We start from the raw sequence: 27825 nt of genomic DNA, 5'->3' as shown, positions 1-27825 counted from the left end.
CCGCTTCCAGCAGCTTCCATTGGCCCAGAGCAGCGATCCGCAGCCAGTGGGAGCCGCGGTTGGCCAGACCTGCAGACGGGACAGGTAAACACACCGGCCCGGCCCGCCATGGGCTTTCCCTACAGAAGCGGTGACTCCTGTTTGAGAAACCCTGCCCTAAAGTAAAACTGATTTTACTCTAGTTGGTAGATAAAGGATAGAGTGATGGAATCTTATCCTCTTAACCCCAGTTAATGAAGGGGAAAGATGCAGCAGGTCTGGTGTGACCAGTGATATCATTAGGAATCAGTCAGTTGTCCTGTTGCATAGAAAATAGCTCCAATGTAATGTTGTTCGTGGTACAAAATGCCTACTGTATTTATTAAAGATATATTTTTGGAGGTGATGGATGGAGAGTGCATAGTGAGATCTCTGCTTAAGTTCTCATTTTTCACCTCCTCCTCTTTCATGGTACTATGGTAAAGTGCGCTTTAACAAAAACTAAGTTCCTTTATTGTAGCAATGTTCATTTCAGCTGTGAGGCACTGGACAGGACTTCCCTTAATCTTTTGTATGAGAGTATTTTCCTAAAATTTTCCAAATTATCACTCATTTAGCTCCACTTATTGCAGTAAGAACTTGAGGATAGGTGGTGCTTCCAACACCAAGCTACTCAAAATACCAGTTATTCCCTGCAGCACCACCCCTTTCACCATTGTTACCTTTGGTGGAGCTGAACCCATGGTAACAATGGTGAGGAACTTTAGGAGAAACATCTTAGTGTTGTCAAGGCCTCATAGTAATCCAACAATGCTGCCCCCAGATTAGCTACAGAAACCAGATGAAGCGTGTTGAGAGTTTCTTTGACTGCTCAGGATAATCAGTCTAGGAACAAGAGGCCAGAACTGAGTCAAGTTTTCTCACAGTGGCAGGACAGTGTGTTAATCAAAGCATTTGTTCATGTTATTTTAAATAATTTATATAGTTCTCAATTTGTGTTGTGAAAATGAAAGATTTAGATTACAAATGCTGAATGTATTAGTTCTTAATTAGCTATATTAATTATAACCTTTTTTTTTTTTTCCAGTCAGGGCAGTTCACAGAAGATATGATTCCTACAGTAGGCTTCAATATGAGAAAAATAACAAAAGGAAATGTTACCATAAAGGTAAGTGTTCTTGTCTGAATTATACAAAAGAAGCAATAACTATTAAAACCAATTTTTTTAGCATGGAATATGAGTGTGGTGAAAATGGCTGTACTTAACATAATTGATGACAGCTGTCATTTTTCTCATGAAATAATAGGATGGACTATTCTTTTAAATAATCTTTATCGAGACTTCTTTTAAATATGCACTATGCTCAGTTATTTCAAGAAACCAACAGAAGTATGTTCACTTTTATAAAAACAGACCTACATAGTGAACAACACATTATTAAAGTAATCCAGCAAATGTGAAACTTAATCGATCTAAAAAAGAAAGTTAAAATTATTTTCTACACCTGCCACTGCATCTCTTTGCCAATTCTTGTGACTTTTCAATAACTCTTGTTTGTTTGAACTAATCATCTTCTCTGTGCTCTCCTGCTATATGAAAAACAGGACAAATTTACTTGACAATGCAAGGAAGTAGTGAATCTGACTATATGAAGTGCTGTCCAATGCACAAATTAAACTGACGATGATTTTTTTTCACCTCTAATCTTTTTCAAATATAGTAATCTTACAGTTAAAACATCAGTACAGGGGAAAAGCAGACAGGTGAACTGTCAGGCTGGAAGGAGGTTACTAGTGGAGTTCCTTAGGGATTGGTTTTGGGACCAGTCTTATTTAATCTTTTTATTACTGACCTTGGCACAAAAAGTGGAAATGTGCTAATAAAGTTTGCGGGTGACACAAAGCTGGGAGGTGTTGCTAACACAGAGAAGGACCGGGATGTCATACAGGTAGATCTGGATGACTAGTAAACTGGAGTAATAGTAATAAGATGAAATTTAACAGTGAAAAGTGCAAGGTCATGCATTTAGGGATTAATAACAAGAATTTTAGTTATAAATTGGGGACACATCAGTTGGAAGTAACAGAGGAGGAGAAGGACCTTGGAGTATTGGTTGATCACAGGATGACTATAAGCCGCCAATGTGATATGGGGGTTAAAAAAGCTAATGCGGTTTTAGGATGCATCAGGAGGGGTATTTCCAGTAAAAATAAGGAAGGAGGTGTTAGTACCGTTATACAAGGCACTGGCGAGACCTCCTCTGGAATATTGTGTGCAGTTCTGGTCTCCTGTGTTTAACAAGGATGAATTCAAACTGGAACAGGTACAGAGAAGGGCTACTAGGATGATCCAAGGAATGGAAAACCTTATGAAAGGAGACTGAAGGAGCTTGGCTTGTTTAGCCTAACCAAAAGAAGGCTGAGGGGAGATATGATTGCTCTTTATAAATATATCAGAGGGATAAATATCAGGGAGGGAGAGAATTTATTTAAGCTTAGTACCAATGTGGACACAAGAACAAATGAATATAAACTGGACACTAGGAAGTTTAGACTAGAAATTAGATGAAAGGCTCTAACCATTAGAGGAGTGAAGTTCTGGAACAGCCTTCCAAGGGGAGTAGTGGGGGCAAAAGACATATCTGGCTTCAAGACTAAGCTTGATAAGTTTATGGAGGGGATGTTATGATGGGATAGCTTAATTTTGTCAATTAATTGATCTTCGATTATGAGGAGGTAAATGTGCCCAATGGTCTGTGATGGGCTGTTAGATGGGGTGGGATCTGAATTACTACAGAAAATTCTTTCCTGGGTGCTGGCTGGTGAGTCTTGCCCACATGCTCAGGGCTTAGCTGATAGCCATATTTGGGGTCGGAAGGAATTTTTGTCCAGGGCAGATTGGCAGAGACCCTGGAGGTTTTTCGCCTTCCTCTGCAGCGTGGGGCATGGGTCACTTGCTGGAGGATTCTCTGCGCCTTGAAGTCTTTAAACCATGATTTGAAGACTTCAGTAACTCAGACATAGGTTAGGGGTTTGTTTCAGGAGTGAGTGGTTGACATTCTGTGGCCTGCATTGTGCAGGAGGTCAGACTAGATGATCATAGTCCCTTCTGACCTTAAGTCTATGAGTAAGTGTCTAAGTTGACAATGTTATTTTTTAGATGTTTCAGGTCAAAACATGTCATCTTTTTTCCAGTAAATACATTCTTATTTTATTTGTGTTATTATTACATTCATTTAATTTGTCACTGGAAAGTCCCTGCCAGGCCAAAACCTTCCCTCCATTCTTCTTCAAATGGAAGAAGTTCAAAAATTATAGGATAGGCTGAGGGAATTTTTTTTTGCTCCAACTGATCTAAATTAGAGCAGTATTTCATATATTCAAATTACTATGCTGTCTCATATAAAAAGAGTTATCTGTTACCTCTCCTTTTTTCTTGGATCTGTCTTTTCTGTTCCCATTGCTTCTTTCTCCTCCATTTCTTGGAAATTGTCTCTCTTCCCTCTGGAATTGTGGGCTTCCTGCACCTGGTTGAAGGCCTTGCCTACTCAGGAAAGTTTGTGAGGGTTATTTTTGTTTGTTTGTTTTTTATAGTCTAAGAGATTAATTTAAACTGTAAAACTGCCCAAACCTGTCTGGACATTCTTATTCTGGTATGAGTACCCTTTTTTCCAATTTTAGTTTCTCTCTCCTGGTGGGTTTAATCTAAACCAAAAAAGTCACTCTTCTACAGGAATAGGAGTGTCCACACGAGTGGGCTATACTGGTATAGCTTTATCAGTATAACTGTCAAAACTTTCCCATATAGACAAGCTTTGTGTTTGTATAGCACCTAATACAATGGGTTCCTGGTCTGCAACTAGGACTCTTAAGTATTAAATCTATACAAATAGGAAATAAGACCTTAAACCATTCATTTCAATGTTTTAATCTTTTTTGCATTCAATTTTTAATGTTATTAGCTTGTAGAATAATCATAGGGTGAGCTGTTGGGTATCAATATATTTAGGTTACCTAAACAATTGCATTATAAAAGAGTCTTGCCAACTTTTTTTTGAGAAGATCTAACATCTCAGTTGTTTGCAGAAGGCCTTTGAAATTAGGCCGAATGAAAGCCCTCAAACTATAGAAATGTGCTTTTTCTTTTTTCTCCCCTAAATGGTCCATGAAATTCTGGCTGAGATACAAACTTAAATATCACAATCTTCCTGCTGTGGTTTGCACTTGTGGGGAAAATTTTGACAGCATGCCAAATATACCTCTACCCCAATATAACGCTGTCCTCGGGAGCCAAAAAATCTTACTGCGTTATAGGAGAAACTGCATTATATCGAACTTGCTTTGATCTGTTGGAGTGCGCAGTCCCGCCCCCCTGGAGCACTGTGTTACCGCGCTATATCAGAATTCGTGTTATATCGGGTCACGTTATGTTAGGGTAGAGGTGTAAATAAACATGAACATTCTAAGGCAGGGCCCACACCAAAGCACAGCAGCACTCAAAGTTAGGAAATGTGAGCTTTGCAGTTTCCTGCGAAACCTTAAATCTGCCATCTTGTGCATAAACTTTATACTACAGCTTTTAAGTACATGACCGCAAACTTTTTTCTGAAGGATCCATGTCTTTGTTAGTGCAGAGGATGGATAAACAAGGGGCAAGGGGAATCTGGTATTTCCTAAATATCAAGTGTTTTAAGTTTGCAACCTAAATAACATTCTTTCAACATAGGGGTGGGTTTTTTTTAGTATATAATACCATGTATTTTACATGAACACAATTGCAGAATATAATCCAAATTACCAAATCTCTTTGAAACAAAAAAGTTCCTTCTGAAGATATGACAAATCTTAATTGATTTACTCCCCTTCCTTGTTTAATGTCTTGAGCAACAACCACATTCTGCCATAATCACAAGGGAGCGTGTGCTATTTCAAAATGTTTCAGAAATACAAAATACTGTATTTTGAAATAAAATGCCTTTTTTTTTTTTCCACATTCTAGAAAGAAGGGTAAATGTTGGGTGAGCTATAAAACAAACTTCCCCAAGCTGTAAAGCAGGGGATGATCCTACTCTATATTGGGGAATGGTGTGGGAATGCTCCCATAGATATTGGGAGCAGCCCATGAAGAATATTTCTGGTGTCCAGTTCTCCTAAATTTCATGGCTTCCCCAGAGTTGGGCTAGAGACTGCTGGATGAGCCGTTTACCTTTATAAACAGGCACATGTCATGGTGTTCTCTTGTATGCTATTTTCTCAGGTGCCAACTTTTTCAGCAACGTTGTACTGGACTTCATTCTGCTTCTATCAATAGCATGACTCAGTAGGCCTTCCTATAAGTGTCCTGCCAACTGCTCTGAGGCAAACATGTGAGAACTGGTGGCAATTTGTGCAGATGGGATTGATTGCTAGGTAAACTTAATAGGTTTGGTGTGGGGCTGTCTGAGCAGCTAGTCAAGACTAGCATTACCTAGAGCAGCAAGCAGTGCGTAGAAAAGATAGAGGAGCTTAAGCTCCTATATGACAAGGCCTGTGACAATAGTAATAAGACTGGAAAATATGTCTGGTCTACGGTGAATTTGACCAAATCCTCAGAACTCGTCCTTCCAACCAGTCCAAAGTGCTATATGGTAGTACCAAGGTTCCTTTCGTGGCAGTGGTAAGGAACAAAGAGGATCAGAAAGGAAACACTAACTCCAACTGAGGGGTGCATAAAACACTACCAGAAACTATTTGGGGGGACCCAGGATCCAGACATAGCAGAGGACATGGGAACCGAACTGAACTGGGAAGAGGAAATAGTGGCTGAGGGACCCTCATCCGTATACAACAGGTATGCTGCTTTTTATTCTAAATATGTACCATGGAGGCTGAGTTTGTGTCCCGTCTCCTCCCCCCCCAACTTGTGTATTTTTGTATACCATTAGTATAAATTAAAGACTAGCCATGACTTCACATCAGTGTCAGTACCTCTTGTGCAGCACTTCCAGTCATTACTCCCCTCAGCTTAAACCGTTCCTCCTTACCTTGCCCACCCCTTCCTCATGTCTACAACACAAGCAGCACTGCCAAGCCCCTGTTTGTCCCACCTGGTTCTACTGCCCCACAATCAGCATCACCTTTGGTAAAACCCAGCCTTTGGCTACATAAGCTTGCCATCCCCAGTTAGCTTGGAAGTGCCCAGATGAGCATGCCCAGTGGTTGCTGTGCCATGTCATGTGTCTAGGCTCAAAATGGAGGACAAGAACAGGGGGAAAATATTTCACTTTTGAATAGAAACTGTATTATAAAAAATGTGCAGATAGGAGGGTTTTTTTTAAATTCTTCATATCAGTCACTATAGCTAAAATATTTGCATTGCATGTGGCAGGCCATTGCACCTTATTAGCAATCACAGTTCACTTTTTCTATTTAAATACGTGAAGTATTCTCAGGCATTGTCAGAAACATAGGCTAATTAGGGGGAGCTGGTCAGGATTTTAGGTTGACCAGCTGATGTCCACCCAGGTCCTCAAAGTTTCTAGACCCTTGTTTGCTCATTGAAAGTAATGTGGCTGTGTTATATTAATACATTTTATTTTTGATTAATTGTTTTAATAAAATCACAAATACATCCCCAAGGCTAAGATACTGTTAATAATACTCAATAATACTAAGACTAAAACAATACAACTTTCAAATAAAAAACAAATAACGGTTTACTCAACAAGTTAGCTTCAATACTGGATTGAAATTAAATAATCAAATTAATTAGTTGTAAGATTAATACAACAAACAATCTAAATTCTAAGAAGGAATCCAAGGAGGTGGCAATGCATTTGGCTATATACCCCAGTTATAAGAAGTTTACCAAAATTGCTTGTATCTATAACTTGAAGATGGCTAAAGCACTGTCTTAGAGCTTCTTCCTTAGATTTCAGTTGCTATTTAGTGACTAACCCTTTCCTGCCCTACCCCTAAACAGAGATAATACAACACAGGCCTAAAAGAACACTGGCAAGTAGAAGTTTGAAAAAACTCCTTTAGCAGTTTACAGCTGATAGCTTCAAGTTTCTTAGGACATTCAAAAGCAGAATGCAGAACACATGTCAATGAATATCTTTGAGACTGTTTTAGGGCTGTTTAAACCTAGTGAACTTTCTTTGTGGTGCCTTCCCCAGGTAGATTTTTACAGGTGCTCATGCACATAGACATAAACACAACCATATTTTCAACCCTAAAAACTAGAGAATAAAAAGACTAGGATGTCTCCCAACTAATAAAAACAAAGACAAAAATAGAAAAAGTAAAAATAAGATACTGAAGAGTGTTTCATTACTCATTGTCAGCAGTTTACAATAAGTCTGACCCAAAGTTTTATAAAAATAAGTGGAAAGATCCTAGCAACGACCAGTCATTCAACACTCATCCGTCAACAACATTAAAAACAAATTTGAACATATTATGACCAGATATTGTTCTTGCAAACTATACAATTTAGTAATCTTGATATTTATTACCTAGGTCATAAATCAAATAGCTTATCTTTTGAAAGTTTCATGTTGATAAGCTACTGAAAACACCTCAAGAAATAAAAGCAACTAAAATTTATAAAAGGTCTCGATTACCATGTATACCTCTTCCCTGATATAACGTGACCTGATATAAGACAAATTTGGATATAACGGGGTAAAGCTGCGCTTCAGGGGGCCTAGCTGTGTGCTCCGGTGGATCAAAGCAAGTTTGATATAACACGGTTTCACCTATAACGCTGTAAGATTTTTTGGCTCCTGAGGACAACGTTATATCAGGGTAGAGGTGTATGGTATTTCTCTCACAGGATATTATGCTAGAAAAGTGTCAGACTATGAGGTTTGGGGGAATAAGTGAACTAACTATCCTATTTTCATATATTAATAAAAAAAATTTAGAAATCTAGTGGAGATACTAATTTCGGCCTCCCAAATAAAGCTGAGCGAATAACAGATTTTTTGGTTTGGTGGCCAAACTTAGAGGGGTGGGGAATGGATAGATTCCTTTTAAACTGAAACTGTTTTTGGGTTTTTTTTTCCCTGAAATGAAAATGCAGCAAATTTTTGTTCAGGTTAAAATGAAATGTTTTAAATGTCCAAATCAACACTTCTAAATAAAATGTTAATTCAAAATTACATTTTGAAATGGTTCTTTAGATTTTTTTTTTTTTTTTTTAAACAAACTTTTGTCACTTCTGAAATTTTTATTTTATTAACTGAGTCAGCCTCTCACTGGGTTTGTATACTCTAGGAGCAGTTTCATGAGCCATGGCAAAAATGGGTATGCATTGTCACCCAAAATCAATGTGGGTTGAGGAACCATTAATGTCAATTTTGTTCAATGGGAATAGAGTTTCCTTTGGCCCAGGAGGTTCCTTCTGAGAAATCCAGTTTTTGAAAATTCTGGCATCATGCCCTTTTTCTGGCCACCATACGTATCAATGATAATGCACTTAGATCCACATTGCCACTGAGTAATACCCCTTTCTGTTAATGTACTCCTGGCCTTTCTTTCAGGAGCTTTGTATGTTCAGCCGTTTTGAGGCTCAGGCCCTAAATATGTTTCCATTTGATCATTAGAGAAGAGTATCATGATTAAATTTAAAAATATACTGCATAAAATGTGTGTCTGGGAAAATTACTCTTGTTTCTCTCAGAGGTAACGCAATCTTGCTTATCTTGTTACCTAACTGGAAAAATGCCATACAAGTAGGGCTTCATCCACCTACAAAAACTGACAGCAGAGTTCTTCAAAGGGCCAGGAATTATTTCAAAGAACGTAGTGTTCTCTGATGTATTGCCTGGTGGAAATATAGTCATGTGAAATATTTTTTTCAGTGTATACAGAGCTAGTCATAAAAAGAATCTACACTACAAAAGGTGAGGTGATAGGCCATTAAGAGGTACATCTAGCACATCATTTGCATCGAGCATGGGAGTGTATCTTCCTCAGCAGCTAATTTAGCTAGTACCAAAAGAAGGCATCTTTTGTTAGATACCTATATAGCTATCCATAGAGACGATTTGAAGGAAATTTCCACTGCTCCCATTTCCTTGTGAGTGAAATTGAGTATTTCCTGATGTGGTATTTCCTCACTATACTAGATGAACAGTTACTGATAATTACTGCCTTTATATTGTGACTTTGGGAATTGACATTAAATATTATCGGTATGCCTAGGACCTCTGGAGAAGCCCCTTATTACTCCCTACTTGTCAGTGTACAGTATAATGTTGTCAGAAATTGCTGGTATATGTTGCCCTGTGAGCAGCACCCTAGAAATCTCTGTAATCTCTGCCTTGTCCAAGGATTTAGTCTCTTCCAGTGAGTTTGGTTCCCATCTCTATTTCTACAAGTTTTAAAGTTTTTTCTTCTGAAAACAGTTTTTTTTTTGTTTTGTTTTTTTATAATCCTGTCTGGTTGCAAAGATAACCTTCTGAGTAGAAATAAATGTGGTGTTTGCATGAAGGCAGATGTTGAAAGAACAGCGTAAGACAAAACTATTTTTTTCCCTCCTGCAACTTTCCATTACCTGTTAAATCTTTCCACATTAAACACTTATCGAAACCAACCATTGAGTCCCTAATCCACCTACAGCTTTCCAAACTCTTAAGCACGCCTCCAACTGCATCCCTGCTCCCTTGCTAAAACTTTCCTGTGCACAAAAGGGAAAGATTTGCCCCTTAAACCTGTTACACAGTCTGATAGCTGCAATGTTAAGGAAGAGTTTTATGCCCAGATAAAGTATGGAAATTGGACAAGAGGGATTCCTGTTTTTGAAGAATATGATTTAACAGATCAGTGTAAGGCCACAAAGGAGTGGTGAATCTAAAGCATATTGATTACCCTAACTTGCTAATTAAACGTTAACTAGTGTTTGTACAGGACAGCCCTCTGAGAATATGAAACACTTCTTATATGCTAAGAATTATTACTTCACGGAAACAAACAGGAATGAATAAATAATTGTATTTATAAAATTCTGTGGGAATGTGATCTGCTGCTGTGATTTAGTCTGAATAACATCTGCTTAATGTGATTTAAATATCCTCTTCAGCAGTGCATCCACCTAGCAAAGAATCTTCTTCCTTATTCTGCTCCTGGGGGGGATTCTGTGCCCTGCACCTGTGCATAATGAATGAGCCACGCATATTTTTAAATTTTGCTCAGAAAAAAGCATCTGCTGAAAAGTTGCTGCAGTTCCACATTTTGTTCATGAGAGGACGCTGTGGCAATAGAACGCAGCAGGTGTTCCCAGCCAGCTAGGGAAGAGAGAGCCTGCAGAACCTTCTTCTAGACAGAGGTCAGACGGGCTTATAAGAGCTAGTGGGGAGGACAGACTGTGGCAGGGGCTGAATGGGAGTGGAGGCACAGGACCGCATGGGGAGGGGGTGTAGGGCCACATGGGGATGGAAGAATGGGTGTCTGAGTGGAGGTGGAGGGACACGTGGACAGGACACATGGGAATGGGGGGAGTGGGTGTCTGAATGGGGGTGAAGAGACACATGTCCCTGACTGAATGGGAGAGGCTAGGGGTCGGCCAGGGTCTGCATGGGGGAAGCTCCCTAACAGTCCCTCCCTACCCCCCCAAAAAAACCTGTTCCATACTTTTCCCACCCATACCCAACAACCCTCCAAGTTAATACCTAGGCTCCTTCCTAACAATTATTTCCCTCTTCTTCAGCTCTTCTGTTACCCCAACTCTCCCCAACCTTTGCACTGCTTCTGGGGGATGTGGGAAATATGGTTCTCTATTGTAGTTTAAATGAATCATTACTCAGAGTTCTGTATTAATATGCCTACTAAGGAATATATTTTTCAAAAATCATTTTCTAAATCTTTTTTGATATCTGCATTGTTACAAACATACTTGCTGACAGGTATTTTGAAACAAATGACCAAAAATCATTGAAATTGGTGTGATTATATTGTGTTGTTTTGACAAAATATGCAGAATTTGAAAATATCATGCACAGGATTTTTAATTTTTTGTTGCAGAATTTTTAGTTCAGAATTCCCCCAGGAGTATTATTCGTTTTGGGCATTTCCAGGGCATTTCCCAGTTCTTCAGATGTGCTAGTCAACTTGGGGTAAAATTGCCTATAAAATGTGGCCATTCTAATCATGAGGGACCAAAGAAGACTGCAGTAACAATTTAAAGTCTAATCTACATTTAATATCACCTAGACAAGTGGTTCTCAACCAGGGGTCTGGGACACTTAGGGGGCCTCAAGCAGGTTAATGGGGGGGCATCTGAGCAGGACCAGCATTAGACTCACGGGGCCCAGGGCAGAAAACCGAAGCCCCACGACCTGGGGCTGAAACCTGAGCAATGTAGCTTTGTGGGGGACCCCTATGGCATGGGCCCCAGGCAATTGCCCTGCTTGCTACCCCCTAACACCGCTCCTGGCTTTTATATGCAGAAAAAACAGTTACTGTGGCACAGGTGGGCCATGGAGTTTTAAAGTTTTGAGAATCCTTGATCTAGACATCTTGATTTTTATAGTGAGTTGTATCTTGTGCTATTCAGTTATAGCTTCCCTCCCCGCCCCCCGTATATATGTTTTCCCTATATCAGTGGTCCCCAAACTGTGGGATACATACCTCTAGGGGGGCACGGAGGAACATTCGGGGAGTGGGCCTTGCAGGAGCACCACCCAGCCCCGCGTTGTCACCAGCCGCAGCCCAGGCCCCAGCCCCAGCCTTTGCTCCTGGGCCCTAGCCTCCAACCTCGGGTCTGCTTCCAACCATGGCCTCAGCTCCTGACCACAACTCCAGTCCCACTCCCAAGTGCAGCTGTCGTGGTGGGGAGGGAGAAAGACGTGGACAGAGTCCATTATAGGTAAGGAGAGCCGTGACAGAAAAAAATTGGGGACCACTGCCCTATACGCAGAATAGTGTGATGCAAAAATGAGTTATATACTCAGCATACAGGGCATGCACAAGAATACATTGCTATGACCAAGTCGAATGCGTGTCTTAAACGAGTCACCATCTAAGCATGTATCTTTAACCCATGTCTTTCCTCTCCTTTCCTCTTCCTGGTGTATGTTATATCCTCATTTGTCTGTCACTTCTGTCATTTGGATTGTGAGCTGTTTGGGGCAGAGGCCTGTGTTTTCTACTGAGTACCTACCACAGTTGTGGGCTCTGTAAAATGATGAATAAGCATAAGAAGGATGGTACTAATATGAACAGTAGTTACCTAATCATTTTTATTTGGATGGGTAAAGAGGTACAGATGGCAGTTCATACACTACCCATTTTTCTAGTTAATCAGGTTTGTCTGTTTTCTCTCCCTGTTAAAGATAACTTCAGTGTCTCCAGTTATAGAGTGAATGGTTTCCAAATCCTATCAAATACATTCATACTATTTTTGCATCCTGTATGCCATTCTCCAATGGATTGCCAACAGGTTGATTGAGAGAACTGATTCATAATCAGCTGGAGATAACTTGTCTGTCCAGTGTTTCAGGATGATTCTGCTGATTAGACTAATGTTCATATATCTGAAGAAATATCACATAGATCAGGTATACTATATCACTGGACAGAGTGGAACTGGTATCTTTTATATCTCAGATTCTCGTTTTTACTCCAAGCTACACCATTCCGTAGACCTTTCTGTTTCCAAGAGTAATGAATCATTGTAGTTTTCTGAAGTCTTTTCTTAACACTCTGTCTCCCCCTTCCTCCTTTTTCTTCTGATCTATTGGGAAAATAACTTGTTTTTTCTCCCCACTCAAACAGATGTGCACCATATGATAACTGATTTTTCAAGGTCCTCGTCACCTAGTGTGATACTGGCATTGGTGTAAGGGTTGCAATATTGCACTATGTATTCATCCCTTTTTATGCTTTATACATAAATGATTGATTTTTATTAAGTCTTTCTGAAACATCCCCTGAAAGGTCAGGGAGAGTCATAATTGATACCTAGGTGGCATACAAATGGTCGTTTTGCTATCTTTAAAGTGTACGTTCTTAGATGGGGATCAAAAACAGTCTACGTTCGTGTGATATATTAATGTGTTGCCGGAGGGAGTAGTAAGATCTCAATCTAGGAATTCATAGAATCATAGAATCATAGAATCAAAAGGTTGGAAGGGACCTCACGAGGTCATCTAGTCCAACCCCCTGCTAAAGGCAGGACCATTTTCCCTAAATAATCCCAGCCAGGGTGCGGTCTAGCCGGACTTTAAATAGCTCTAAAGATGGAATTTTTCTGATCACCTCACCTAGTTTGGTACCCATTCCAATACTTCACCACTCTCCTAGTTCAGGAAAGGGTTTTTTGTCTGTATCCGGTGAGTCCCTCGACTTCCGCAGCTTGCAACTGTCAACTCATTTTTGCTCCTTTCTGTTGCCTCCGTCAGCCACTGAGAACAGCCTAGGGCTCCCTCCTCCTTGGAGCATCTTCAAGTAGTGAAGGTTGCTGGTATATCAAAATCCCCCCCTTCAGTTTCTCTTCTGCAGGCTATAAATTTTAAGCCACAGTTCTTCAGGTCTTCTTCATATAGTCATGTGCTCTAGTCCGTCTTTCAATTTTATTGTTGTCCCTCCGTCTTTGGACTGCTCTTCCGTTAATTTGTTCCACGCTCCTTTTTTGTAGTGTGGCGCCCAAAACTGGTGACATCAATATTCCAGTGCCCGGCCTCTCGTGTCCGAAATAGAGGGGATAATCACATCCTCTGCGATCTCTGGGCGGACACTGCCTTATCTCAATTACAGTGTCCAGTTTTAGTGCTTTAGCCTTTTGGCTACTTAGAGCATCTACTGTGGGCTCATGTTCAACTTTGCCATCTCCGTAACCCCAAGATCCTTTTTCTTCAAGCACTGCTACTAAGCCAAACAGTCCCCAGCCTGTAGCAGTGCATGGGGTTTCTGTCTAAGTGCATGGCCTTTTGCACTTGGTCCTTGTTGAACTATGATTGGTTTCTTGTGTTGGCCCACTTCTCCAAATTTGTTCTTAGTTCCCTTGAATTTCCGTTTATCCCTGCCCTCCAGCGTGTCCACCACCTTCCGGCCCCGAACTTGGGTTTCATTCTGCAAATTTACTATAATGTGCAGCGCTTATCCCATCATCAAGATCATTAATGTAAGACTATTTTGAATTCTGACGGGCCGCTAAGACAGCCCTCTGGGCACTTACACTTGTTCGGGTTTGGCCAACATTTAGAGATGTTGTGCCATTTGATACCTACCCGCTGAGTGCCCATTGATTCAACCAATTTTCGTATCCACTTCACATCCTTCCTCCAACCCGCAGACCTTCCGTGTAGTGCTATGCGAGATATGGCTTGTGGACCGTGTCCAAAGAGGCCTTTTCTGATGAAGTCATGTGATTTATTACTAACGATTTTCCAACAGCTGGTTGGCCCCATTTCCAAAGTCCAGTTCACTCATCGTAGAAAGCAATCAGGTTTGGTCAGGCGGGATTTCCCTGTGGTGAATCCATTTGCTGACTGCCTTCTGATCACCTTGTTTTCCTCTAAGTGTTTCGGATGATTCCTTCAGCACCTGCTCCACTGATTTTCGGGGATTGAGGTGAGGACTGACTTGGTCTGTAGTTCCGCTGTTATCTTTTTGTTTCCCATCTCTACAGATCAGGCCTTATTTGCTTTCCTTCCAAGTCCTCTGGGCCCTCTCCTGTTCACCGATGATTCTTCAACGATAATGGTCACGGCTCGTGTCGAGATCACGATTCAGTTCTTCTAGGATACCTGCCTCATTGAGTAAGGGACCTACACCATCCCTAGTCCTCTTCTTGTTGCTTACATACTTGTAAAACCCCTTCCTATTATCCTTCACATCCCTTGCTAGATTCAACTCAAATTGCCCTTTGGCCTTTCTGATTCTATCCCTGCAGGCCCGAGCAATTATTTAATTGGGAATATTTTATCCAAAATATGAGCCTAAAGTGTTGAAAATGATACAGAGATCAATACATGAATATGATTTATGGACTATGGAATAAAAAATGAGGTTCATGCCAGTTGGAAAAGTCTTAGTTCCTTGGATCAATTTAAGTCTAACTCTTCCATGTTAGTCTGCAGTGCCTTAGCAGCCTCCAACGTAGGTGGATTTGGGAAAGAGAATAAACTTGAAAAAAATTGAGAAAATTTAAAAGGCGTAAACCTTTTCTGCTCTATATGTTTATAAATCCAAACTCAGCTGTAACATGTATTCCTCCTAGTTCTGGTTCAGATCTTATTTTGATAACTAAATATGTTTAAGAAATAATCACCTCTCTCTGCGCCTGGCTTGAGAACAAATACATTCCTTTGGTTTTATTTTTCAGTAGTCATCAGTATTTTAATAGATGGATGTCTTGTAACATAACATCTACTTCACCATAGGTACAACTTCCGTATATGTGACCATGCATTTTAGATCTGTACAGTGATACTTTATCTTAGATGCAATTTTAGCTAATGATTATGAACATTTGGGTCTATTCTCATGGGTGATATTCGCCACTATATAAACAAAACCAGAATAAATAGGTTTTGGGCAAGAAATTAAAATCTCAGTTCTACAAATGCATGAATAATTCATTGTTTTTTGAGTAGTTATCCCTGTGGGTTCTGCACTTCAGGTGCAGGCCTGTGTGTCTGATCAGACAATTTTTTTTGTAGCAGTGTCCATATGGTCCACACCTGCACCTTGCATATCCACGTGCTCTTATCTGAGGGCATATAGGGGAGAGCAGGCCCATCACCTCTCCAGCTCCTTCTCAGCCGCCTGTGGCCTGAGATGAAACTCTGTGGTGTCCGTTAGTTAGCCTTTCAAGTTTAGCTAATATGCTTTGTCTTTTATTCATTATTTCTTCTTGTGTTTATTTTATTTCCCCATCACACCTGGTGTGCATTTTGCCCCCTCCCCCTTATTTCTTCCTGCAATCAGACGTTCCCCCCCACACACATCTTATCTGCCCCACCCTCAATCTCTCTCCCTTTGTCTGAGGCCTTCTTCTCTCTCTTTTTTTATAACAGGATGTGCCCCAAACCCCAGGTTTCAAACTTTAGCAGACCTGTAATAGGTCTTTTCTCCACAACTATGGACCTCTGACTCCCCTCTCCTGACAGATACCAAAAGGAATCTTCTGCTGGTGCTTTTGTACATTCTGATGCCAGCATGTGTACTGGTACCAACAAGATTGGTCTCCCTCCCCTAACTAGAAACAGAGGAGGTTACTTCTTTGGACTCAGAAGTACTACTAGATTCTCGTTGAGACCACCTCACCTGGGATGTATCTTGAGGAAGAGCTCCCAGAAACTAATCAACAAATCACTCCACAACCTCCTTGGCAGGAACACCCTTATGTTCTACCTTTTGCCTTTGCCTCGCCTCTATGGGCCTTTTAGAATCCTTGCCTGATATGGAGATCAGTACTACAGGGCCCACACATACAAGAGCATCCATCAGGAGGGACAGTCACTGGTATCCCAAGACCATGCCCTATTATCCCTTACCCAAGGGTGCTCCTTTGAGGAGCAAGTACTGACAGTTGAGGAAGAGGTGACACCATCTGAAAGAACATCTCAAAGAATTCCAGTAGCCTCTGCTTCCATTGAAGTCAGTGGGGCAACTCACATTCTTATGGTTAAGCGTGTGCATAAGAGTTTGCAGGATTGGGCCCCAAATGATTATTTTCAACCTATTAAACTCTTTAAGTTGAATGCATGTATATTTCATCTTTTCTTTTCATAAGGTGAACTAATTAGTCATGTGTCTCATCACTGAGTGGTTCTCCAACTTTGCAATTGACTACTGTTTTCTTTCTTGTTCTGATTGTCTTGACCTCATATCTTTAAAAGCATATTCAATGATCAAATGTGAAAGCTATTGAGATAATAGAGTTAGCCAGATTAGTCTATCATTACACTCAGTCATTCTCTTCCCCACCCAACTTTTTACTGTCTGTCCTTCATGTCATTGGAGGACTAATGCATTCTTTCTTCTGATCTTCTTACCCCCCTACATAACTTAACATTGTTAATGTGATTGATTGACTTCATCTTTATAGGCATTACAATTTAACTTAAGACTTCTGTTTTAATTTCTAAATCTCTGTTCATACTAACGGTATATTCAGAATAACATAGGAAGCCTTTTTTTCTTTTTTCTCCAGGTATGGGACATTGGGGGACAGCCAAGGTTTCGAAGCATGTGGGAGCGCTATTGCAGAGGAGTCAATGCAGTTGTGTAGGCATCTTTATGTAACTTTACAATCAATGATTTCAGTATCTTTTGTAATATTGCCAATTTCCACTTTCAGTGCCCTCCAGCAACAGATATTTCTCAATCATTTACCTCTTGTGTACGACTGCCTGCTTTCCATCATGGTTATATGTTTAATTTAACTTGGTAGGCAGTGCTTTAAACCTTAAAACAAAAAAAGCTTTAAAACAAGGAGTAGCTTTTTTTAACATTTAGTCTCTGGCCCCAAAAATAGAAGAATTAACCATACTTGTAGATACGATTATGTTACAGTGAATAGAATCTGTGAATTATGTCATTTGTTGCAGTTTGATGTTGTGAGAATGCCTTAAAATGCACCATTCCATCCCTGTAAAACCATTTAATTTTTTTATTTGTAAGAATTAGAAGGATATGTTAAGAAAGAAAGAAAGAAAAAGAAACTAAACTCACTAACATTTGTTTGACTGTAAAAAAGTGAGTGATGGTGAATGCAATCTTCCAGCAACAGTAACTAAGAATGTAACATCATGTGGCCTTCATTGAATTTCACAAGTAAGAGTCATGTATCTTGTAAAAGAAGGGGTTACAGCAATTAATTTGAAATTAGACTAGGAGAACAACAGCAAACAAAAAAACATTAGCAAAGTAGCAAAATTAAGCGCTAAGCAGCAACCAGAGCCGTACGCTAAAACATTCTGTGTAAGTGGAGGAAAGTTGTTTTGTACGTCATGCAAAGTAACTGTTGATTTTACGAGAGAGGCTGGCTGTTATAAGTATATTGGAAGTGCAACTCATAAACGCAAATGAGAGGCATTAAAAATGGATGAAGATAGAAATTTTAAAAAAGCAGAAGGCTGTTTAATACCAAGACCAAAAAGCAGCTTTACAGGAAAAATGTAGTGTTTAAATTAACAGAAGCCTTCTCTGCAGCAAATATACCCCTGAATACCCTTGACAGTCCAAAACTGTGAGAAGATTTTTAGAGAGCAGGGTAGGTGTTATACCAAGTGCAGATCAACTTAGAAAGTTTTACCTCTCCAAAATGTTTGACTGACATATTGAAGAATTTAAAGGAAAAGTTGCAGTCCTGTGAAAGAATTAGCATTGTGGCAGATGAAACTACCAATGCTGAAGACAGGTATGTGCTTAACATTCTTGCCATCCCATTCCCACAAGCAGTGATAATGCACACACTTCACAAGCCGGTGAACACAAGCTGGGTGTTTTTTTGTTACAGTTTGAAGGTTTGGAAGCAGTTGATTTAAAAACAGTCAACAAAGCAATACGGGAAATGGTTGAAAAATACACAATACTGAGTTTGTGACTGATAATGCCACCTACATGGGAAAAGTTTGGGATTGAGGTTTGAAACCTTTGTTTTTAAAGGCTATATGTCTTACATGCATGTCACCTTTGCTTAACGTTATGGGCAATCTGAGGAGGAAGATACTTTTGAAAGTAAATGAATTAGTTATGGCTTTGAAACATGCTTTCACTGCCTGCCCTGCCAGAAAAGCCCGGTTTAGCATGTTTCTATTGGAAATAGCGAAAGTCCTTCCATCTTACCAATCCCCATAATAACCACATGGAACAGCTGGTTCAATGCATCTCTTTATCACATTGATCACACTGAGAATTATGTTTCATATTTTTTACAGAAGAGAATGGTTGTAGCAGTAGTTCAAGTTTTCAAGAGATTATCTTTGCCAATCCACAGCATTTATTGAAGAACTCCAGGCTCTAAAAGAGTTTGCACCCCAAATCATGAACATGCTTACAGCTTATGAAGAGCTCACAGTTCATGCCATGAAGTCAAAAATTGTGTGACCCTGCATTGTGGGCAGAGAGCTGCTCTGAATCTTGCCAACAGCAAAAACAGCACTCTTGGAAAGCTCAAAAAAATAGTCAGAGATGGACACTGACTCAACGTCCCACTTTTGCCAATCTGCTGCCACTTTCTTTGTGCATGCTATGTGTTTGAGCCAAATCAAGCAAAACATCTTAATATTAATGAAAGCACAGTATTTGAAATTATACCACTGTTTGAAGACAAAATTGCAGCATTTAGAGTATTGGGCTTACTGTGGAGCAGTTTGAGAATTGAGGAAAGAGGATGTTTTCCAGTTCTAAAGAAGGCATGATGGCCAGATTCCCAGCTCAGTCAGTAGTTGCCCTGTGATACTTAGCAGTACCAGTCAACAATGTTGATGCTAAGTGCTCCTTATCTTATTAAAAATGTGCTTGGCGTCAATAGACACCACATAAAAAATAACTTCTTATCCCAAAATTGCAACAGTTTGTACAGGGGACTTTACTAAAAAGAATCAGTTATTTTTGTCAAATAGCTTTTCATTATTTTTGTTTGAAAAACGATTGCACAATAAGCATATATAATTTCCAAATAGTTTACTTTGACAAGGAAATGAAAACTATTGGATTAACGTTGTTTGTTTTGTGTAAATGTTACAGTGCAATACTTTGTTAAATTGTTATGCAGTTTTTGTTGCCGGGACTATATTCTGATTTTATACATTTTTACCATAACCGTTCTATGAATTTTGCCTAATTTTACTGTGACATAATCGTATCCATAATCATACTAAATTTCAACAAGAAAAAATTACTTGGTCACTAACAGTATCTTTTGTGTAATAGTGGGATCATTTTCTTAACCCAGTTATTCTTGGTCATATGCAGTAAATTAAACTGATGGCCAGATTTTGGAGGTTGGGAGGAAATTTCTCTCAAAGGGTCTATTGGAAATAACATTGGAGCATTAGAAGGAAATACACTTGTAGCATTTAAGAACCTGATCCAAATCCCACTGATGTTAGTGAAAAGGCCAGGCCCAAAAATCAGACCCTAGGTGAAGAAGATCTATTAAATTATCCAGTCAGTCCCTTAGCTTATGCAAGATTATTCCTGGAGATTTTGACTCTCACATACATATTTGCCTGGTGCACATGCTTCACACTTGTTTGCCCAATATTGTTTAATAGGTGGTATTTCCTTACGCTTGGAGTGTAATACTGCCCATCTCCTGCCAACTGAGAAGGTTACTCCAAAAAATCTTTTTTTAAAACTATGTTTAGCTCTGACAAGTCATTCAGTAAAAAGACCTGGCACATGTATATAGTATATTTTGCATATCCAGCATCCTTTGTATGCAATCAATTACATTTTCCAGAAATTTCTGTCTTCCCACAACCTGTATTTAATTCTTTCTTTATTACCAATGAAATAGGGAAAATGGATATTTTTAAAATCATCTGCTCAGTGGGGGAGGAGTGGGTATGTTTGACAGATTTCAGATATTTTTAATAATGTTTTCTGTCTGTATTGGATAAAAGTATACAAGTGACAATCTTCCCATTTTAGTTACATGGTGGATGCAGCAGATTTAGAAAAAGTAGAAGCTTCCAAAAATGAACTACACAGCTTAATAGACAAGCCACAGTTGCATGGAATTCCAGTAAGTGTTTGTGAGTTTTTGTATTTATGTAATTGTTCTGCTATGGTGTCACTGATATTCAGACATGAATAAATGGATTTATTTACTTACATAATTGTTCACATGTGAATTTAGACTTTATAGCCTGAGGCTGCTGTTTTCAAAGAAACCTGAAGGCATCCAACTCCCATGGAACTCCCATTCTCTGAAGCCTTTGAAAATCCCAGCCCAAATGTGATTCAAGTTGGCTACACAACACTAGAACTGGTTGGACATTTTTTCATGGAAGTGGTTTTTTGATGAAAAATGCAATTTTTGTCAAAATTGAAACATTGCATAAAATACATCTATTTCAATAAATTGTTTAGAAAAAACAGAAATGAAGCTTTTTAGTAATGTTGATATGTAGTGTTTTGATATTTTCAGAACGAACTATTTTGATGTTTGTTTCAAAATACTTTTTGAAACAAAATAGATTTTTTATATTACATTTAATTTTTTTTAAAAAAGGTCAAAATCTGAATGAAATTTTTTGATTCACCTGAACCATTTTTTGTTTTCCAGTACATTTAGAAATGTTTTGGATTTATTCCTTTTCTGAATGGAAAAATATTCAAAATCACAGAATTTCCCACAAGACATAAAATCCAGTTCTCACCCAGTTTTGCTTTTGTGAGAATTTGTGACTGTTTTTCACAGAGCCGTGGTTATCATCACATGGTATCGCTGCTACAGTTTGTGTTTGTACATCTTCCAGTGTAAAGGTCAATACAAATGTGGAGGTGGATTGAGCCTATCGAATTAATTGCACACAGGGCATTATCAGTTGGTAATACTTTTCAGTCAGTACCAGTGTGGGTCAGATTTGAACTGGTGACCCAGAGGTATTAGTAGCAATATTTTAAGATGTATGAGACTTGTCTTTGTAGAGATTGGTTAGCAGAACTCAAGCATGAAATAGTCCTCTGCTTCTACAAGTCAAAGATGACCTTGGCTGCAAAGTAAAAATGTAAATAGAAAAAGGGATGCGAAAATTAATCTGTCCTCAAGCAGGATCTTGACTTTTGGCAAAGAATAATGTGAGCTTGAAGCACCATTAAGTAATTGAGGAGGTGGAACTGAATGTTTTGTTAAAGATAATTTGCAATTTTAGAATATGTTATCCTCAGCCTTATATCGTTTTTATGTCTGGATACAGATATCAGCAAAAGAGATGCTGTTTTGGGAAGGAAAATAGATTGTTCTCTGACCCAGGGCAAAGAGCATTAGGAATATAGGGCTATTGCCTGGCCCCTGCATATTTTCTTTGGGCAGCTACTTTCAGTTCTGTCCAGTCATTGACCTAGGAAAATGCTAGCTAAAAGAGAGCTGGGTGAGAAGGAGTAGACAGGTGACTGACATCCAGATCATTGCAGTAAACTGAGATTTGCAGAATGAATTCAGGCAAAATTTCTGATCCCACCCACTATTGCAGCAGAAAGATTTGAGACCCCCTCTGTAACCTCACTGCATGTTATTGGAACAGTCAAATAGGGAAGAGAAAGTAGAACTGCAGCCAGGATTCATAAGGACAGGGACAAAAGAGTAGGGAGCTCCTATTTCAGTTTTTTGATCAGATTTCCCCATTCTGTTGCCCCTTGTCTACTGAGCATGAGGTAGGTTGAAATGGATCTGAGATTTTTAGCCATTCATAATGAAGTTCTTTTCCTTTTGTGTGCTGTTATATCACAGTCTGTGGGTCCACCTAAATTTTCAGGTTGTAGTAGTATGTTGTTTTTACTTATTAGTTTGTTGTAAGTAACTAGTATTGAACTATTCTTTATTTACTGTAGTTATTCCTTGGCATAATAGTAAGTGTTGTTAACCCAAAGATGACAATGAGTGAATTTTAATGTGATGTTTAATTTTAATCTGGATTTTTACTTGTTGTTGTGACATACATTAAAACACTAATATGACCATGATTTTAAAACCCCTCAATTTCTTATTTTGTCTTCCATAAAATATACAGGATGTTTATCCAGTGTTAAGTTATACGTGGTGCACTTTGTATTCTTTATGTAGTTCTCTGAGCACAAGAATCTATTTTTTTTCTTTCTTCTCATACCTAGGTCTAAATGGAGGCTCCTATGACTGCTTCTGCATGGAAGGGATTGAGGTGGGGGGAGAGAATGTGGCACTGGCTGCTTTTTATGTGCCTAACCTTAAGCACCTTAAAGGGGTGTAATTTTCAGCATGTGAGTGCTCAACTCTTTATGAAAAACAGGCCATTTTAAGGGGTGTTCCAGTCTGGCACCCAAAAATCACTAGTCACTTTTGAGAATGTAGCCCATCCTGTCTTATATATTTAGGTGTTAAAGGTAGTGGAATTAAATTGTGATAGTAAATAAAATAAAACTAAGTTTACATTAAATTATTTACATTAATTTTGAATGTGAATTATTTGATAGGTGTTAGTTCTTGGAAATAAAAGAGACCTTCCTGGTGCACTGGATGAAAAACAGCTTATTGAGAAATTGTAAGTAGCTGGCCTATCTAAATAGTTGCGGCATTCTGAAAAGCTTTTGTGTAAAGGCAAAATCACTGGAAGTGTGCTGCAGTGACCAGCAGTTACCAGATTCTATTTTACATTCTCAGATGTTCTACTTTTAGCTGCACTGGCATCTAAAATAGCAATGATTGATGACTGAGGAAACCAATATTGAATCTTTCCTTCTGATAGCTTAAGTTATATAAAGTTGTTTCAGATATCTTTTTTTCTCATCACTTAAGATGCAACTAATGTAAAGAATAATGTTTCTTCTTACACTAACCAGGGTGCATTGTAATGGCAGTTTTATGCTTGACTGTCATTAGAAGAGAGTCATTTGAAACTATTGTCTGTAAATTTAAGCAACTCAGTATTTTTGGCATGCAACCAAAGCACAAAGATTTTGATTACAGAAACTTGCTTAAATTAATACAGTGGGTAAAGGAAATCTACTTTTATACAAAGAAGTCCAATACAAAGGGACCTAAGGAATGGTGTCCCTAGCCTCTGTTTGTCAGAGGATGGAGATGGATGGCAGGAGAGAGATCACTTGATCATTGCCTGTTAGGTTCACTCCTTCTGGGGCACTTGGCATTGGCCACTGTCAGTAGACAGATACTGAGCTAGATGGACCTTTGGCCTGACCCGGTATGGCTATTCTTATGTTAAACAGATTCATGGCCACAAAAAATGTGTCATGGACCATGAAATCAGATCTCCCCTGTAAAATCTAGCTATTGGAAGGAAGGGGGAGGGGGCAGGGCTCGGGACACATAGCATGCACCAGGCTCCAGCTGCTAATCCCGACGGGGCTGGGGAGGGACAGGACTTCCTCTTCCCCTGCAGGGGCCGCTTCCAGGGAGAGGTCAGACCCACTCTGAGTACCTCCCCCTGCTGCAGGAAACTCCACAGCAAGATGGGTCTGATCTCCCCCTGAGAGCAGCCATACAAGGGAAGAGGAAATCCCATCCCTCCCCAGCCCCACCAGGACTAGCAGCTAGGAGCCCCTGCCTGGGATGCTCCCAGCAACATGGGGGAGATCAGATCCACCTCCGGATACCTACCTTCTGAGCCCAGCTGGCAGCAGACAAGTGAGGGTGGCAATCCTGCAAGACCCTTTTGGGTCAGGATCCCCATGGTTACAACACTATGAAATTTCAGATGTAAACATCTGAAATTGTGATACTGACAAATTTTAAAATCCAATGAGCATAAAATTTACCAAAATGGAGCCTGAATTTGGTAGGGCCCTGCCAATACAGCAGTAATTTTGCTTAAATAAGTTACTGTGAATCAAACCACATTTTTCATTTGTGGGATGCAATCCTTCTGAAAAAGAATTCAGAGAGGAAGGATGGTCCAGTGGTTAGGGCACTAAAATAGGACTCAGGAGCCCAAAGTTCAATTCATTGCTCTATCAAAGACTTCCTGTGTGAACTTGGGCAAGTCACTTAACCTCTCTATGCCTTAGTTCCACATCTGTAAAATGGGGATAATGGCAGGTCCTCACTTCACAGGGGTGTTATGAGGATAAATAAATTATAGACTGTGAGATACTCAGACACTAAATAGTGGGGGCCATATAAGTACCTAAAAGAGACTAAAAATATTTATTTAAAATACAGATGTGTTTTTTTTCCCCACAGGCAGCATCCACATTTTATACAGGAATCTTAGATATCTTAGTTCAGGGATTGGCAATCTTTGGCCTGCAGCCTGCCAGGGTAAGCACCCTGGCAGACCAGGCTGGTTTGTTTACTTGCCGTGTCCGCAAGTTTGGCCGATCGCGGATCCCACTGGCCACCATTTGCTGTCCCAGGCCAATGGGGGCTGCAGTAAGCGGCACGGGCCGAGGGATGTCCCTGGAGGGCCGCGTGCCAAAGGTTACCAATCCCTGCCTTAGTTTTTAACCTAGTAAACTTCATATGGTGTTGTGAACCTCCCAAAGATTATTCTTGGGCTCCTCTGAATACTATAGTTGCAAAATGTAGTAAACTCATAAAATCTTTGCTTTCTGATGCAAAAGGGTGAAAGTTAAGCTTTTAAGACAAGGCACTGTTTCTTAGTTACTACTAAGAAATATTGTCTCAGACATACGGATGCCTACTCTTTTCTATCTTTCTCTATTAAACCTGGCTTAATCAGAAAGCATTTGAAGCCCTTAAAACATTTATCACTTTAAAAAATGCATTTGTTATAAGCAATAGTGGAGTTTTAAAGTTGCATGTCAGAGTTAGAGTTTGGCCCTTTGAATAAAAATTTGCAAACATGTAATTTAGTGGATTGTGTGAAAAATGCTTAGGTCTGGTTTTGTGGCATAATAAAACTACTTAATGGAATTTACTTTCTATAGAAACCTTTCAGCTATTCAAGACCGAGAAATCTGCTGCTATTCTATTTCCTGTAAAGAAAAGGATAACATAGGTAAGCATGTTATTTTGACAATGCTTTCTGTATACTACTTACATTATGATTGAAATTTTAGTGGGAGGTGAGCATACAGCTCCCTTAGGCAGCTTTGAAAATCTGTCTACCTTTTATAGTTGGAGACATTTTGACCCAAGCTTGCACTTAAAGCAACCCTTCAAAACAGTCTGGAAATTTTAGGAAGCAAATAGACTAGTCAGTTAGAAAGACATTTAGTTCTGCAGAAAATCATTAAATTAGTTTAACTGAACCCTTTAAGATGCATTTTAAACATGAACTAACTATATCATACAACTTGTGATACTTTCAGAATATTATTTCCTGGATAGAAAGATACGAGTATGTTATCTATTTTAATAAACTTCTGATGGTTACTGGTCTTGTAGGCAGCTGTCGAGTAGATGTTACCCCTAGGGGCTGTTGCAGACTTAAAGCTTTAAGTCCTCTGTACTGGAATGTCCTTGAGTTCAAATACATCCCAGCTAAGCCCTCAGTAGTTCACTATATTTCCCAGCCTACTTCTCCAGATTAGTTATTTCAGTATCGGATGTTTTTCCATTCTTTAGCAAAATAGTGCCAGATCCTCAGCTGGTGTAAATCAGTGGAGCCCCATTGACTCCAATGGAATTATATCAATTTACACCAGTTAAGGATCTGCTTGACTCTTCTATCCTATACAAAGCTGGAGAAGAGCAGGGCAAGGAAAAGTAATCCCTTATCCTTGGCAGAGCAATAGCAATCATTACCATGCACTAACCCAGTACCCCCTCTTCCCCCCCCCCCCACCCCGCATCCCTTGAAGCCTGATAAACAAGTAAGGGAAACCGTCGGAACTCCCATCTTGAGCATATCTCTTGAGCATGTCACAGCTGGGGGTGGGTCACGTGTAAAGTGCCCAAGAGTGTAAGCTACCTGTGAAGGTCTTGACCTTGAAACATACCCCAACACCACCCCAAAGGCTTGATGACAATGGGGGCATGACAGTGAAATCAGCCATGCACATCTCTTCTCAAATTGAGGCAGACTGCAGCAATTTTCTTCTCTCCCCACTCCTGCCACTTTTGAAATAGATATAAAGTCAAATGTGAGACTTCTGTTTTTTTTATTGTAATGATCCGCTAGCATTCTCATGTCCCTTCATACATTATTTGTTTGTTTTATCTGTCCCTGCAGACATAACATTACAGTGGCTTATTCAGCACTCCAAATAAAGGCATTGTTGAAGAAAACTTTTGCTGAAGATAAATTTTCCTTCCAAATCACACGGGCCCCCATCTACTATAGACTACTGAAAAGATAAAGAATGAAACTAAATACTACCAGGACTCACTTTCACTAGATTTGTTAACAAATAGAAAATTTCAGTCCATTATGGCCTTTAGAAAACAAACATACATACATCCAGAATGTCTGTCTGTCTGTCTGTCCTAAAAGCCTTAATATAAAACTGGAAAAAAACCAGTACTTTTCTGAGCTGGAATGTTTTGAGTTTATGCATGTGAATTGTCAACTGTTTAGTAATTTTTTTAAATATGAAGCTGAATAAACTGCACAATAGAAACTGGTGTGTCTTATTGTAAGGCGTATTGCAGAGATGATGTATAAACATATGCATACAGTATTTATGGTTATGTTGCTATTAATTTCTATTTTCAATTGCCGACACTGAGTTGAATATTCAAGAATAAGTAAATCTTGTGTTCTTTTTTTTTTTTAAAAAAAAAAAAATCAGTCAAAATGTTGTTTAAATGGCCAAATGTGGAAAAGAGTGGTTTAAGAATTTGAACATTTATAATCTGGTACCATAGTCTCATCACAAGTATACATGACTCATATTCATTTGTCTGTTTTATTTAAAAAAACAAAACAAAACACCACTTTCTCCACATTATGGCAAATCCCACTCCACATCCTAGTAGCAGACATTGAGTGTGAGACTACAGTGAAAGTGTTATTGTCCCAGCTCATGGGTGGAACAGAATGCCAGGGCTTCATGCAGGGAGGTAGATATCTTACATCCCTACAAGAGCTGCCCCTCAGCACCAGCGTGTAGAGGAGTAGGCTAGAGCTCATGAATCTATGACTGCACAGATTGACTAGCCATTCTGCCCTCAACACCCTGGGATCTATTGGCCATTTCCTTCCTGAGGCTGAAGTAGCACTCCAAGTGGTTCCAGTGCTGCTGTGTGACCTATAAGTGGAATATTCTTTCCCTCCCTGGCCC

The 27825-nt window shown here is 39.5% G+C and overlaps 1 protein-coding gene across 1 annotated transcript; it reads left to right on the top strand.

Annotated features, from left to right (window-relative positions):
• Nucleotides 1-1070: 1070 nt before the first annotated feature.
• Nucleotides 1071-26903, top strand: LOC116818144 (ADP-ribosylation factor-like protein 8A). Its single transcript, XM_032768839.2, has 6 exons — nt 1071-1147; nt 17123-17196; nt 20572-20665; nt 23095-23162; nt 25528-25598; nt 26775-26903. Exons 1-6 carry the CDS (start codon nt 1088-1090, stop codon nt 26810-26812), a joined length of 405 nt encoding a protein of 134 aa, XP_032624730.2. The 5' UTR covers nt 1071-1087; the 3' UTR covers nt 26813-26903.
• The last annotated feature ends 922 nt before the right edge of the window (nt 26904-27825 follow it).

Source organism: Chelonoidis abingdonii, chromosome 1 (genome assembly GCF_003597395.2).
Source record: "Chelonoidis abingdonii isolate Lonesome George chromosome 1, CheloAbing_2.0, whole genome shotgun sequence".
Taxonomy (NCBI): domain Eukaryota; kingdom Metazoa; phylum Chordata; order Testudines; family Testudinidae; genus Chelonoidis; species Chelonoidis abingdonii.
Note: the sequence above shows the minus strand (reverse complement) of the source record. Positions and strands in the feature narration are given on the sequence as shown.